Source organism: Bos indicus, chromosome 15, assembly GCF_029378745.1.
Source record: "Bos indicus isolate NIAB-ARS_2022 breed Sahiwal x Tharparkar chromosome 15, NIAB-ARS_B.indTharparkar_mat_pri_1.0, whole genome shotgun sequence".
Lineage (NCBI taxonomy): Eukaryota > Metazoa > Chordata > Mammalia > Artiodactyla > Bovidae > Bos > Bos indicus.
In genome coordinates this window covers 31,831,126-31,847,559 of record NC_091774.1, presented here as the reverse complement: position 1 = coordinate 31,847,559, position 16,434 = coordinate 31,831,126, and the positions used below count along the sequence as shown (strand labels likewise).

At 46.5% G+C, this 16,434-nt stretch overlaps 1 protein-coding gene across 3 annotated transcripts in view; it reads right to left on the bottom strand.

Annotated features, from left to right (window-relative positions):
• Positions 1-16,434, bottom strand: part of GRIK4 (glutamate ionotropic receptor kainate type subunit 4) — a 500,430-nt gene that overhangs the window by 145,052 nt on the left and 338,944 nt on the right. For all 3 annotated transcript variants that reach the window (XM_070803553.1, XM_070803555.1, XM_070803554.1), the window contains 2 exons: positions 13,482-13,660; positions 9,068-9,121 (listed from right to left, as the gene is read on the bottom strand). In XM_070803553.1, the coding sequence (XP_070659654.1) occupies positions 9,068-9,121; positions 13,482-13,660 (233 nt within the window). The remainder of the gene's footprint in view (positions 1-9,067; positions 9,122-13,481; positions 13,661-16,434) is intronic.

Here is a 16,434-nt window from a genome sequence, read left to right as displayed (position 1 = left end):
TCCTCTTCTCCCTGGGCACACAGGACATGATGTTTCCCCATTTCCCTTGCGGTAGGTGTGAACATGTGGCCAAGTTTCAGCCAATGGATTAAGAGGACAGATACTATGGGCCACTTCCAGGCCTGGATCCCCCAAACCCTCTCGTGTCTGACCCACTGTGTTTTGTCCTTTTCCTGGCCTCTCAGTGGACACATTAGAATCTGGAAGAAATCTGGGCTTCCAGATGACCTTCTGGAAGGCTGCCCGATGATCCAAAACACACCTGGAGGACTTTGAGTGAGAAATGACACGTCTACTGTGTGAAACCATGGAACTGCAGTTGGCATTGCCTACCAGATACAGAGTGTTATCCATTGCTGGTTTTTCATTTTACCAAGATTTCCTGAGATGAATATTATGATTCACATTTTACATATGGGGAAACTGAGGCCTGCCAAGAGCATCAGGGTGCACAGTTAGGAAGCTCCCAAACTGAGGGTTTTCACCAGGTCTGACAGATTTTATATATATTTACCACTATAAAAAAAAGAATTTTAAAAAAAGCAATGAAGTTCTGATACTGCTATAATGTGGATGAACCCAGAAAACATTATGCTGAGTGAAATAAGCCAGACACAAATATTACATGATTCCACACAACAATAATATTGTGACTGCACAATAACTGATAAATATAGTAAATAAAAACTGGGTTTTTACAGCTTCTTTCTCTCATTAGAAAGCTTTCTAATCAGGATTCTCCACTTCAGCCATTCACTCTCACTTCTTTCAATGGGAAAACTCCAAATAGAAGTAAGAAACACATCTGAACACTTCATGCCATTAAGATGGCTATTATCACAAAAACAAACAATAACAGGCATTGGGAGGATGTAGGGGAACTCAAACCCTCATTCATTACTGGTGGGATAAAAATGGTACAGCTAGAAAAGACTATGGTGTTCCTCAAAAATCAAACACAGAATTACCATATGATCCAGCAATTTCACTACCAGATGTATATCCAAGAGGATGGAAAGCAGGGACTTGAACAGGTATTTGCATACCTGCGTTCACTGAGACACAATTCATAATAGTCAAAAGGAAGAAGCAACATTAATGTCCATATTGATGGATGAAGAGATAAAGTGTGGTATATACGTAAAGTGGATTACAGTTGTTCTTTCAGTCGCTAAGTCGTGTCCAACTCTCTGTGACCCCATGGACTGCAGCACATCAGGCTTCCCTGTCCTTCCATCTCCCAGAGTTTGCTCAAACTCATGTCCGTTGAGTCAGTGATGCCATCCAGCCATCTCATCCTCTGACACCCTCTTCTCCTGCCATCAATCTTTCCCAGCATCAGGGACTTATCCAATGAGTCAGCTGTTCTCATTAGATGAGGAAAATACTGGAGTTTCAACCTCAGCATCAGTCCTTACAACGAGTATTCAGGGTTGATCTCCCTTAAGATTGACTGGTTTGATATCCTTGCTGTCCAAGGGACTCTCAGGAATCTTCTTCAGCACCATAGTCCAAAGGCATCAATTCTTTGGCGTTACACCTTCTTTACCATCCAGCTCGCACAACCGTACATGGCCACTGGGAAGACCATAGCCTTGACTGTACAGACCTTTGTCGGCAGAGGAATGTCTCTGCTTTTCAGCACACTTTCCTGACAAGAAGCAATCATCTTCTGATTTCATGCCTGCAGTTACCATCTGCAGTGATTTTAGAGCCCAAGAAGAGGAAATCTGTCACTACTTCCACCTTTTCCTCCTCTATCTGCGTGAAGTAATGGGGCCAGGTGCCATGATCTTAGTTTTTTCATGTATTACTCAGCCTTAAAAAGGAAGGGAATTCTGACACCTAGATGACCCCTGAAGACATTATGCTAGGTGAAATAAGTCAGACACCTAAGGACAAACATTAGAATTCCATTTATATGAAGCATATAGAAGAGGCAAATTCATAGAGACAGAAAGCAAAATGGTAGCTGCCAGGGGCTGGGAGTGGGAGAGGGTGGGGAGCTGCTGTTTAATGGGTTTAAGGTCTCAGTTTGAGGATGAAAAAGGTTCTGAACGTGGATCGTGATGATGGTTACCCAACGATGTAAATATACTCACTGTACTGAATGATATCCTTAAAATGGTGAATTTTATGTGTATTTTCCACTATAAAACAAGAGTTTAAAAAAAGGAATGAAGTTCTGATACGTGCTATAATATGGATGAATGTAGAAAACGTTATGCTGAATAAAATAAGCCAGACACAAAAGACAAATATTACCTGATTTCACACAATAATAATATTGTGACTGCACAATAACTGAACTACCTCGTTCTATTCATTGTCTGGAAATTAATCAAATGGCATTTTAGGAGTCACTTTTACAGGCCGTTAGAGGCTGGACAGCAAAATAAATATCTCCTGTTCTTTTTGGTACCTGGGAAACACAAATAGAACTTCCTTTTCTATAACTTCATTTATTTATTTATGGCTGTGCTGGGTCTTCATTGCTGTATGGGCTACTCTCTGGTTTCTGTATTTGGGCTTCTCATTGCAATGGCTTCTCTGGCTGTGAAGCTTGGGCTCGTGGGCATTGGTAGTTGTGGCATGTGGGCTCAGTGGTTGCAGCTCCCAGGCTCTAGAGCAGGGCTCTTCTGGAGATGGGCTTAGTTGCTCCACCACATGTGGGATCCTCCCAGACCAGGGATCGAACTTCATTCAATGTGTCTCCTTCATTGGCAGGAGGATTCTTAACCACTGAGCCACCAGGGAAGCCCAGGACTTCTTAAAATAATACCTTCCCTTTACTAGACTTGTGTTGTGAGTCAATTCCTGTGTGGCTGTTATCTCCCAGGGCAGGTATTGTTAGTGTCCACCCGCAGATGAGGTCACCCAGGCTCAGAGAGACTGAGCAAGGTGCACTGGATCACACAGCTGACAGCTAGGCAACCTGGAGTCCTTAGTCTTGTCTACGAATGCAAAGGCCTGCACCTTTGTGCTAACTCTCAAATGCAAATCTGAGTGCCTGCCGCATCACTGTGGCCGAATTTAGAGAGATGGGACATGATGGACATCTTTGAGGAATCAGAAAAGAGATAAATAAGAATTAAAGTCCAGGTGGCATCTATATTTGGGGGGAAGGACTAGAGCAGAGGTTCCCAACCTCCAGGATCTAATGCCTGATGAACTGAGGTGCAGCTGATGTAATAATAATAGAAATAAAGTGCATAGTAAGTGTAATGTGCTTGAATCATCCAGAAACCATCCTCCCTCCTCCAGTCCATGGAAAAATTGTCTTCCACAAAAGCGGTCCCTGGTGCCATAAAGTCAGGGACCACTGGGCCTCTAGAGAAGCACAGAGGCTCACCTATGACCCTCTAGATAAAGCCCCTCCTGCTCTGGTTCAAGACTCCAACAGCAACTGGGCAGAAAGAATGGACTTAAAAATAGTTTCTTTACTCCTAATAAAGGTCTGTCCTTTCTGAGAGCCAAGGCACTAATGAGAAGTATCCAGAATATTCTCTCACTGACTGATTTTTGAAATGGCTTTGCTTCTATTTTCTTGGCTATTACTCAGCCATCATCATTTACACAGTTACTTTTCTGATTTCCTGTTGCAAACTCACAAACTGTGTGAATCCTGTCATTTCCAGATTCAAAGAACTCTCTGAGGAAGGTACCCTCCCAAAGCTCATCTCATTCTGTGTTCACCCAAGAAGGACAAAAGCCCTTTGAAAGCTGAAAGTATCAGAGTGTGACCAAAATACACAGTGTCCTAAAAACATACAGTATTTGGCAATTCATAACACAGTTTTCTTTATCCTCACAACAACCCTGTAAGATTTCATTATCCCCATTTTACAAATGAGAGACCTGGGGCTCAGAGAGTCAGTGCAACTCCCCCCAAGTCACACAGCAATTACAAGGCAGAGTGGGGACTTGATCCAGGTCTCCTGACTTCATGGGTCAGTGTTTTCTCCACAAAATTCATCATCAAAGTCTTTATTAACATTTTGGAGAAGAGGGAGTGGTGGGACATAGCAGGGGTGACGCTTTCTTTTTTTACTTTTTTAAAGCTTTTTTTTCATGTGGATCATTTTTTAAAGTCTTTATTGAATTTGTCACAAAAAGTGGAAACAGTGACAGGTTTTATTTTCTTGGGCTCCAAAATCACTGCAGAGGTTGACTGCAGCCATGAAATTAAAAGACACTTGCTCCTTGGAAGAAAAGCTATGACAAACCCAGACGGTGTATTAAAAAGCCGAAGACATCACTTTGCCGACAAAGGTCTGTATAGTCAAAGCTATGGTTTTTCCAGTAGTCATGTACAGATGTGAGAGTTGGACCATCAAGAAGGCTGAGTGCTGAAGAATTGATGTTTTCAAACTGTGGTTCTGGAGAAGACTCTTGAGAGTCTTTTGGACTGCACAGAGATCAAACTAAGCAGTCCTAAAGGAAATCAACCCTGAATATTCATTGGAAGGACTGATGCTGAAGCTGAAGCTCCAATATTTTGGCTACCTGATGGGAAGAGCCGACTTAGTGGAAAAGATCCTAATGCTGAGAAAGATGGAGGGCAAGAAGAGAAAGGGGTTGCAGAGGATGAGATGGTTAGATAGCATCACTGACTCAATGGACATGAATTTGAGCAAACTCTAGGAGATAGTGTAGGACAGTGAAGCCTGGCACGCTGCAGTCCACGGGGTCGCAAAGAGTTGACATGACTTAGCGACTAAATGACAACAATATTGCTTCTGTTTTATGAGGGGTGTTTTTGGCCACGAAGCATGTGGGATCTTACTTCCCTGAGCAGAGATCGAACCTGCACCACTGCCTTGGAAGGTGAAGTCTTAACTACTGGATGCCAGGAAGTCCTCTGATGCCTTCTTTTTTGCATATAATTTTATTTATTTATATTTGGCTCTGCTGGGTCTTCATCACTGTGTGTGGACTTTTCTCTAATTGCAGTGAAAGGGGGTTACTGCTTAGTTGCAATGCAAAGGCTTCTCATTGCGATGGCTTCTCTTCTTGCAGAGCATGGCTTTAGGCACTTGGGCTTCAGTAGTTGTGGTTCCTGGGCTCTAGAGCACAGGCTCAATAGGCTTAGGCTTAGTTGCTCCATGGCATGTGGGATCTTTCTGGATCAGGGATGGAACCCACGTCTCCTGCATTGGCAGGCAGATTCTTGATCACTGAGTCACCGGGGAAGCCTCCGTGATGCTTTCTTAAACATCTCCAGGCCAAGCAACCTCACCTTAGTCTCATTATCATCCTGGGAATTCATCTTTCAAAAGACTAGCCTCCTTCCATCTGCAAAAACACTTCTGTGAGTTCTAGCTGCCCCACTCCCTCCTCTTTGGCTACCCTGTCGGCCTAACCTGGGGGCAGGCTGGCCCAAGGCAGGTGGCCCCTGGCCTGCCTTCTCCCCCTCCTCCCCTCTGCTTCCCAGGCTCCCCAAATGGAACACAGATGGAGTTTAATCTGTCCTTATTCTTCTGCCAACTTGCTGGGCTCCCCCAAATGCCTCCTTACCCCAGGCAAATGCTTTTGCATCACTCTGGGAATAGCCTAATCCTTTTCTTCCCTTTTCCATGTTAATGCCCTGATTTACAGCAGCAGTGTGAGATAGAAAAAATAAATTAAACACGCCAACAAAGCAGTTCCTTCTGCTTTATATTCTGAGGGGCAGTGGCTGGGAGGGGGCACGCGGGGGACTTCTGTGGTGCTGGCAATATTCTATTTCTGGATCTGGGTGTTGCTTACACAGGTGTGCTCACCTGGAGGACGTTCGTTCAGCTGCTCACATATGATCTCCGTGGCCTTCTATCTGTAGGTTAGACCTCAGTTAAAAATTCCAACAATGGAACAGGCAGGTCTGTGGTGGGGCGTACCAGGCAAAAGACAGCTGAATGACTTTTTGGCAAGCCTGCTGTGGAGGGAGTCCCTACACCAGAAGAGAAGCTATACAGGATTCTTCAAGGGGGCTTTCAACTCTGACAGCAAAGACCTATAGGATGCTTCAGGGTGAACAATGCCACAGAAGCCGCAAGAAAGGGCTGTTCACAAAACTACCGCTAGAGATGAACAGGGATGGCAGGATCCCAGCTTGTCTTTTTGGGCAGCCCTCTCCTCGCCTTTGCAGGACATTTCAGGAGACCTGGCCCTGGCCCCTAAATCCCAGAAGGGACACTGCATGACCCCTAGTTTACCCTACCACCTGTGTTGGCCAAGAAAGTCTTAACTCCCAGGTAACCTTTTCCATTTTCAGATTCGAGAGTCAACTCTGTGAGGTTGAATTCTGCTTCCTAAACACATCAAGGCTCTTGTGGTTCATTGACACCTGCGTGTGTGCTGCGTCACTTCAGTCGTGTCTGGCTCTTGGCGACCCTATGGACTGGAGCCCCCCAGGTTCCTCTGTCCATGGGATTCTCCAGGTAAGAATACTGGAGTGGGTTGCTGTGTCCTCCTTCAGGCGATCTTCCAGATCCAAGGATTGAACCCACATCTCTTACGTCTCCTGCATTGGCATTGAGAATAAGGAACAGCATATTCACATACCTGGAGATTTGAGTCCCTTCTAACACATGGACTGCTTCAGGAATGGGTGTGCCAGTTCATTATTATTCATTTGATGTTACCTGCCTTATATCTTTTAAGAAGGTTACTTTCACAAATGGCTATAAATAGACAAATGAGTAATAATAAACTGACACATCCATTCCTGGAGCAGTCCATATGTGTGAAGGGACTCAAATCTCCAAGTATGTGAGCATGCTGTTCCTTATTCCCAAATGTTATTCTGTTCTTTGTTTGTCTACGAAAAAGTCTACTTGTCTTTCAGGATGTAGCTTAAAGACCCTTTCTTCTGTGAAGCATTTCCTAACTGCCCCAGGTAGAGCAAGTGGCCCCTACTCTAGGGTCTAAAGCATTTTGTGTCCACATCTCATGGAATTTTCCACTTTGCAATATGACAGTTTGCAATAGGTTTTTGCTGGGCCAGCTTGGTTTCTTATTCCCATTTTAATTTCTAATGCCTGGCTCAGTGCCTGTTACATTAGAAGTATGTCTGGACAGGGACTTCCCAGAATTTGCTGCCAATGCAGGGGACATGGGTTCGATCCCTAGTCCAGGAAAATTCCACAACTAAGCCTGTGTGCCACAACTACTAAAGCCCAAGTGCCCAAGAGCCCATCCGCTCACCACCAACTAGAGAAAGTCCCTGCAAGAACGAAGACTCAGCACACTTTAAAAAACATTTAAACAAGTATATCTAGATAAAGGGGCTACTTAAATGATTTGGATATCTTATGCATTTATAAAATAAATAAATGCATAATAATTAAACCTCTTCTCTGAATGACTGTTTATAACAGCTCTATCTGTAATAGCCCCAAACTGGAAACAACTAAAATGTCTCTCCATAGGTGGATGATTAAGCAAACAGGTACATCCACAGCAAGAAATATGACTCAGCAAAAATAAAGGGCAAACTATTGATTCACACAACAACTTCGATGGATCCTGAGGGCAATACACTGAGTGAAAAAAATTTAACCTCAAAGGTCATCTACTCATGATTCCATTTACATAAAAGTAGAAAAGTTAGGCAAAGCCATGGTTTTTCCAATAGTCATGAACAGATGTGAGAGCTGGACCCAAGAAGGCAGAACACTGAAGAATTGATGCTTTCAAACTTGTTCTGGAGAAGACTCTGGAGAGTCCTTGACTGCAAGGAGATCAAACTTGTCAGTCTTAAAGGAAATCAACTCTGAATACCATTGAAAAGACTGTTGCTGAAGCTGAAGTTTCAATTGTTTGGCTACCTGAGGCGAAGAGCCAATTCATTGGTAAAGACCCTGAAGCTGGGAAAGATTGCAGGCAAAAGGAAAAGGGGGCGGCAGAGGATGAGATGGTTAGATAACATCACTGACTCAATGGACATGAGTTTGAGCAAACTCTGGGAGATAGTGAAGGACAAGGGAAACTGGTGTGCTGCAGTCCATGGGGTCACAAAGATTCAGACACAACTTAGCAACTGAACGACAACAACAACAAAAGTTAGAAATAGAGAGCAGATTAGCAGTTATTAGAGATTAGGACTGGTGGGAAGAAGGAAAGTGGATATGACTATAAGGTAGTAGCGAGATCTTTGTGGTAATGAAATGGTTTTTTTCCTAACTGTAGTAGAGTTACACACATCTACATATGTCTTAACAGACTTGATATTTTGATATCCTGGTTTTGATATTGTACTGTAATAACATAAGATATAGCCATTGCAGAAAACTGGGTTAAAGTTACACGGCATCCCTCTGTATTATCTTTGTGACTTTCTGTGAATCTATAATTATCTCAAAATAAAAAGTTCTAATGTTTTTAAACCTGTTCTCTGAGGTTCTTTCTACTGAATTGAGAGTGTGTATATTTCACAACGTTTCACATGACATAATGCTTTACGATTTCAAAATAAACACAGATTAAATTACATCATTTCAAAATGATAGCAATTCCATGATGTAGCTGTCCTTACACCCATTTTACAGACAAGGAAACCAAGGCTCAGTGCTTGTTTAAGGGGCACACAGCTGGTACGGGGCAAAACTAGAGCTCCAACTTGACTCAATAAAATTTCTATAGGCCTGTATTCTAGGCTGCAAAAGAAAATTTGAAAAAAATGGCCTCTGAAAGTGTGTCAGTTATAACACCTCTTACCTAGGACAGGCGTAATTTTTGTGCTGTAGTGTTCCTAATTCTAAGCCAGCCCACATTAGGATCTGGAAATGTAGGGACTGAACTGCCAGCCTGCAACTGGACCTATAGAGGAGATGCAACCATCAGAGGGGTCAGCTGGTGGCATCTGAGCAGAGGTATTAGATTCTTCTAGGCTAAGAATTGTTAGGACAAGAGTCCCAGGGCTCCTGGGTTTCCATGTGTCTCAAATGCCCTGCTTCTCTGGCTGGCATCTGCTCCTCTGGTCCATTTCCCCTACTGCCCATCTCCAGGGCTTCATTCCGTCACACCCCACTGACCCTAATTAATGATACTGTCTATGCCAAAGAGGTGAGCTGTGAAAATGTCTTACCAGATTAGTGAAGATGTATGTGTAATAGGCTGACACCATCCCTAGTTCCGCTGCCTGCAAAGGGAAGAGAAGGATATTAGAGTGGAAAATGAAAAACCCACTGGAAGTGCATGACTAGAGAGGGCTCCAGGTGTCTGCCCCTGGTCTGGCTCCCCACCGGCAGAGTAGAACATCTTGACTGACTGGTTCTTACACCACCCTCAACCTTGGAGGACGGAGCACAGAAACCCTGGCTTCTAGAGTAGGGTCTCTCTCCCTCCAGCCCACGCCTCCACCCCTGCAGGGACACTCATGGTAGCTGATATTCTCATGTGTACACATTCCCATGGATATAACTGGGGATTATGGAAACCAAAGTGACTTTCCGGGAAATGAACAAATAACAAAAGACTATAATAATTATTTCCACGACCATTAACAATACCAGTGGCTAACACGTGCTGTTTGGTCCACACCAAGCACCGGACAGCATTTGGCTAGGGTTCACCTGCTGAGGCACACTGTTGCTTGCCCACCACCCCACCTTTGACAGCTGAGGAAACTGAAGCACCAAAGGCTGTGTAGCTTGTCCAGAAGATCACACGTCTCATACGTGGAAAAGATGAAATTAAAGCCAGGCAGCCCAACACGCCCCTTGGAGAACTATGATATTGATGGAATTACTGACACACTCCTCTTAGGGGCCAAGGCATGGACAGGAAAGTGGTGGCTTGTAGGCAATTCCCAAATTAACCCCACCCTCGTCAGGGTGGGAGTGAGTATGCCTCATAGGCATATTCTTCAATCTGCGGCAATGCTGGAAAGAGGTGAATCGTTTGCAAACTGCGGTCTTATCAGTAGTGAGGAGCAAGTGATGTGCTCTTGGTGATGGTGCACCAGGGAGTCTCAGCCCACGGTTGGGAGCTGCTAGTTCAGATGGGCCTCCTTTTCTCTGATGTTTGCAGCATCATAAATACCTCTATAAGCAACCTTCCGTGCCATGTGCCTGGCTTGGAGTGTGACAGGTGCTATAGAAGCTAACAAGGAGATCATGGAAATAATGAGCCCAGCTCTCCCCAGGTCCCCTATCCCTCCTGACAGTTGGTTAGATCTTCATCACATAGCCTTCAGCCCTGGCCACTAGGAAACCACTTTTGTCATGACTGTTGAGGTGCATGAGGGTGGGGGGCGGTAAACAAAGCCAGGGATGATTGCCTTCTCCCTTTATATCTTATTTATCTCCCCAGGGATTCCAATAACTGTGTGAGCATTCTCACAGGTTCCTTGAAGGACAGGCTGGGGTAATTATTAGGTTGGTGGGCCGAAAAGTTCGTTCAGGTTTTCCAAGTTACAGAATAACCCAGACAAACTGTTTGGCCAGCCCAATATATCATCACCATCCCTATAAGAAATTGAGGCAACTGGGGCAAGATTACAAGGGGTCATGATGGAGCTCAAGGCCTCTCCTTCCTCTAGCAAAGCTACAGTGACGCCTCCACTTCTGGGGAGGGGGGCATGGTGCTCACCTCCACCTCTTCACCCACCCCCCAAATTATCCATATAATAATGCCCTTGCCTCTCACCACTGCCTTGCCTGACGGGAGCCCCCTGGTTCCAGGGATGGGTTGGGGGCAGGGGGCTGAGAAAGGGCACTGTTGGATGGTTAAAACCCACTTTGTGAAATCTGCTGTCCTAAAGATAAAACACAAGAGATCCTTGGTTTTTAAGACCTGAATTCTGGGTAAACATGGAATTCGTTGCTGGAACAGCCGCTCAATAAAATAGGGGATTACTCTGAAAATCCTCCTGAAATCAAGAGACAGTGGAGCGCTGCCAAGCTCTGAGGCCAGGCTCAGGAGTGCACAGTGAGGCTCCCAGAAGCTCCGGGCGCCCTCTGACTGCACTGCTTCCCACGCTGAGTCTATCTTCCCTCAAGGCCAGGTTGTAACCTCATGAAGGAAGAGCCTGGTGCTTCAGGGAAGCATGCGGATTGAGTCCAGGATGGATACAAGGTCAGCCTGCTGCGGCTTCTAGGAATTCAAATGGGGACGAGCTTTTCCAAAACCTCACTGCTCATTGATGAGTTTGGTTCCAAGGTTACATGGGCTGGGGCTGATCGATGACCTCAGGAAAGCCTGCCACTGGCCACCCAGCAGAACCATTTGCTAATAACAGTCATTACAAGGGAATTTCCTTCAAATGCACAGCCATAAAAAAGAAATTAAAAGCGTTTTTAATGAAAATACCCAGTACTGGCAAGGGTGCTATAAGACACCTATACACCACTGGTGGGAGCGTAAATCCTTACAGACTTTCTAAAAAAGGCAAGCTGGCAAGTCATAGCAAAATCCTTAAAAGCATGCATACCTTTAACTCAGTAATTCCACTCCTAGAAATTTATGCTCTGAAAATATTCATGAATGTGCATAAAGATTTATGTAAAAATATGTGCATTCCAGCATTATTTATTACAGCAAAGAGTGAAAACAACCTGTATCTCCAACAATAAAGAGATGGTTAAATAAATTATGGTACATCCATATGATAAGAAATGATGCAGCCATTATAATATTTGTAGAAAAATATGTCATGACATGAGAAAAAAAATGCATGGCATATAATTAAGTGGGGAAAAAAAAAGGTTCCAGAAGAGTATGTTCAGGGTGTAATAATTTTGAAAAAGGAAAAAAAAAATGTGTCTCTAAGGGCAGAAAGACCTGATATCAAAATTTTATAGTGGTTCTCTCTCAGTGATGGAATTGTGAATGATTTTTATTTTTTTCCTACGGGCTTTTCTGTACTTTCCGAGATTTCAACAATGAACTAGACATATTTTTTAAAAGGGAGGGAGGCAACCACATATGCTGGGAGCCGGGAAATATTCCTGGGCAAGGGCTGACCCCTAAAGGCTTCCACCTGGGGGCTGTCCAGGCAGGAATCAGCTACTGCACGGGAAACATACGTTCTGATCTGCCCTTGGCAGGGGGACTGAGGGACATCTATCTTGCTCCCTACTCCGCAGTCCTCCCCACCCTCCTGAGAACTCCTCAGCCTGCATCTCTCATGCCCTGCAGCTCTTCCATCCTCAATGACTTCATTGATCACAGCTCCGGACACAAGAGAAGAAAGAGAAAGAAAAACTGTGTGTTGGAGTGTGTGTCTGTGAGTTGGGTATACCCACACAGACAGACGTGGGTTTGGAGCTGCAGAAAATTACTATAGCAACAGGCTGAAGGGACGGCCCTCAGTACTCAGAGAAATTTCATTCAAATCTCTTATTAATTCTGAGACTAAACTAGCTGGGGTGGGGAGGTGAGGAGACAGCGAGGAGGAAGAGGAAGAGAGAATCATCCTGTGTCTGCTGGGCTGCTTGCGGCCCTGCTGAGGTTAATGAAGAACCTCATTCCCCCAGTGGAAGACGGCGGGCTGCACGTGGATGTGCAATTAAAATGGCACTTGAGGAGGCCATGAGCCCAGAGAGGCTGGGGGAGCTGCTGGAGCCAGGGCGGAGCCTGGCAGGGTCCACTCTGTCTGGGGTTGCTTGCTTAGCCCAGACACCAGCCCGGGACACAGTCCCAGTGGTCCCAAGGATGCCCAGATGATCAAAGCTGTTTGTCCAGCATGGAACCCCAGGCACTGACTTCTCTCCCTCTGTCTCTGTGTCTCTGTGTGTGTCTCTGTCTCTCTCTCTTGGACCGGCCTCACTCAGAGAGTTCCAGTTTCCCTGTGTATACATTGATTCCAGGGCTGATCCCTGTGTCCCCGGGAGGGGGTGGGGAGCGGGGGAGAAGTGGACTGATTTCCTGTGAAGAGAACTGAGGCAGGCTGCTCCTCCCAGGGCTGGCCTTGGACAGAGCTGCTCATCTCGCAGACTCTCAGTTTCTTCCGCTGCCGGGGGATGCTACCATGTCCACCTCATGTGGTCACGGAGAGGATTACATTGAAAAATGACACGGCAGCGCTCGGTAAACTATAGAACACGTGTAAAGATTACACACAGGGCTGGCACTCAGTAATACACACGGACGAGACAGCCCCGGCTGTCAGAATAGGGAGATGCCTCTACTCGGTTTGGCAAATAGTCTCAGCGCCCGAGTAGCCCACCCCACCAGCCTTGCCCCTCCTAGGAACCCCTGGACCACAAAGCCCCTGGCAGATCTAGGTGTGGCCAGCGTCTCAGCCGGCAGCTGCCCTGTTGCACCGAGAGTTAAACGTCTCTGTGACGTTGCATCCTCCTACTTTTTCCTCTTAACTTTCAGGAGCTGTTCACTGGAACTGAGCACACTGTTGGGGTCAGAGGTCCAGCCCAGGGCTCCTTCAACCTCGGCCCAGGGGGGACACCCAAGGCAAGAAGGGAGCAGAGTGTCAGTTCAGAGGCAGAGGGAAGGAGAGGGATGCTCGTTGCCCAGCAGCACCCGCCCGGCCCGGTGCCCACCTTCAGGAGGATGGTGTGGGACATGGAGGCGTTGGCATGTATGATGATGGTGGCGGTCTTGTCGTCCCGGATCTCCTTGAGGAGCGGGGTGGGGTCCCTGGCGTCATCCAGCATCCGGACCGAGAGTGTGTCCTTGGAGATAAGGAATTGCCGGAGGAGCTTCTCTAGGTTTAAAAGGCCTGGAGGGGAAGAGAGGACGAAGCCCCTGAGGGTCCACGGTGCTGCCTCAGGAGACACGGGAGCCAAAGCCAGAAAACTCGGGAGGGAAGCAGGGTCCTGGGTCTGGCATCAAGTGGTTAGGCCGGAGCATCGCACATGGTGAGCCCTCATAAATGTTACATCCGGCTTTTATTTCCATGGTGGAGGTCAGGGAGCAGTTCCCTCCAGGTCACAAAGCCCAGAAAACAGATCTAGCAAAACGCTTTGAACTCCTCAGAGCACAGGGGCTGCTCTGAGACAAGGTATTGTTATGATTATAAAAGAACGGGTTTTGAACTGCACCCCAGCAGGCAGTCAGGTGGGCCCAGAACAGCTGGGGATCCTGAGCTAAGGATTCTGCCAGGCCCTTGCTATCCGCCGCCAGGCACGTGGGAGAAGGGATTCCAGATGGATGTCACCAAGACACATGGGTCTTAAATGACATCTCTGAAAAGGTCAGGAGGAGGGTGTGTGCATGGGCGGGGGTCTCCTGGGAAGACAGTGGTCTCAATTCCAATGGAAAGAGACCTATAGGCATTTGCTCCCCAAAGCCAATCAATGACAAGAGTAACATTCATTGAATTCTTATTGCGTTCCAGGTAATGGGCTAAACATTTTAATGGCTCATCTTGTTTAAGTCCTCCCAAGATCATACAAAGTATTCCAATCCCATAGCACAGAGGCGAGCAGGAGGCAGGAGAGGAGGAACTCTCCCAGACACTGTCACGGTGGATGGCCCGGGGAAGGATGCTCTCTGACAAGTCAAAGAGCCCGGTGTTCTGGTGTCTGCACTGGTTAAAGGAATATTAAATGCAGGGAGGTCATGAATATGACCCCAAAGAAGCCTTTTCCTTGTGCAGGTTAAACCCCCTCCGGATCCTTGAGGACCAAAAGGTAAGATGAGGGGGCATCTGAAGAGCATTGTAAGGACTTCTTGGTGGTCCAGTGGCGAAGATTCCACAATCCCAATGCAGGGGGCCCGGGTTCCCTCCCTGGTTGGAGAACTAGATCTCACTTGCTGCAACTAAGGATTCGCAAACTCCAATCAAAGGTCCTGCATGCTGCAACAAAGATCAGAGATCCCCAGTGCCATAACGAAGACCCAGCACAGCCAAGTAAATAAATATATATAAAAAAAAAATAGAGAGCATTGTACCAGCTTCCTCATTTTGTAGACAAATGACAGGATGTGCCCAGGAAAAGAGATGGGACCAGAATTCCCATTTCCTCATCTCCATCCCATCCTCTTCCCGAGTCCAGACTTCCTCTTAGGATAAAACCCACCAGGAGGAGCAGGCACAGAACCCAGGGAGGCTTGGTTCACGCGTCTCAGGTCTTGGGGGCGAAAGCCTTGGTGTGCTTTGTGAACAAGGAAGAGGCAGCAGGGTGGAGGGAACGAGGGAGCAGGCTGCACCGGGGGTGATGGAGATGGAGCCCTGGAAGGCGGGGCCAGTGCCTAACTCCCACCCCCACCCCGGCTCCTGAAAAGGTGGTCCCAGGAACTAGGGACTGCGGTAGGAGAAGCATTGTAGATGAAGAATGGAGAAGAACTGGAGAGAAGCCCCTGGAGGGCCTGTCCTTCACAAAGAGGTTTCAGCAACGCGGTCTGTGCAAGCCCAGAGTCAAGTTGGTTTTTCCTTCCTTTCCAAACAGGCCTCAGCAGAGGCTTGTTAGACCCCCTGCTGCTGTCTGTGCCCCTCAGGGCTCCACACCACCACCCTCCATCCAGAAGGGCACTGAAGCTGCCGGGGCTCCTCCTGCCAACTTTGATGCAGATCTGGATTCAAGCTCAGGGTCAACTGTCGCTAGCTGTGTGAGCTTGAGACCCATCTAACCTCTTCAAGTCTCAATCTTCATCGGTAAAATGGGCATAACAGGTGAGAACTCACTGAGATCCTATGTGAAAGCAGGCTGGGAGCTGGTATGCATGGAATCAACATTGCTTCTCCTGTATCTACTCGATCCCATAAGAACACAAAGGTCAGGAATGGCGGCTTAGTGAGGCAGAAGAAGAGGGAGGAAGGTGCTCATCTGTTCATCCAACACTCACTGTCCTGGTGCCAGGCACTGGGCTGACAAGACACCAGCAGAGAAGACGGATCAGGTACAGACCCTGCCCTCCAGGGTCTCAGAGGCCAGGAGCTGCAGCTAAGTGTGTGCAAGCATGTTCAGTCGCTTAGTTGTGTCCAACTCTTTGCAGTCCAACCCTACCCTATGGACCATGGCCCACCAGGTTCCTCTGTCCATGGGATTCTCTAGGCAAGAACACTGGAGTGGGTGGGCATGCCCTTCTTTAGGGAATCTTCCAGACCCAGGGATCGAACCCACATCTTTTATGTCTCTTGCATTGGCAGGTGGGTTCCTTATCACTAGTGACACCTTGGAAAGCCCAGCTAAGTGTATAGCAAAGTTCAAATCATATGCCCAGTACTGTGTATAAAATAGATAACAAGGACCTACAGTACAGCACAGGGAACTCTACTCAATACTCTATAATGACCCATATGGAAAAGAATCTAAAAAAAGAGTGAACATATGTATATGTATATCTGATCCACTTGGCTGTGCCCGTGAAACTAACACAACTTTGGAAATCAACGATATTCCAATAAAAATTTTTGTAAAGCCCCAAATCATATCCCTATTTTGTTTGGTGGCCTAAAAATCTGGTTTTCTATGGGGCAGCTGCATTGCATCCTATATGTAAAATTCAGAGAATATTCATATCTTCACAGAGATGTTGTGAAAAGCAAAA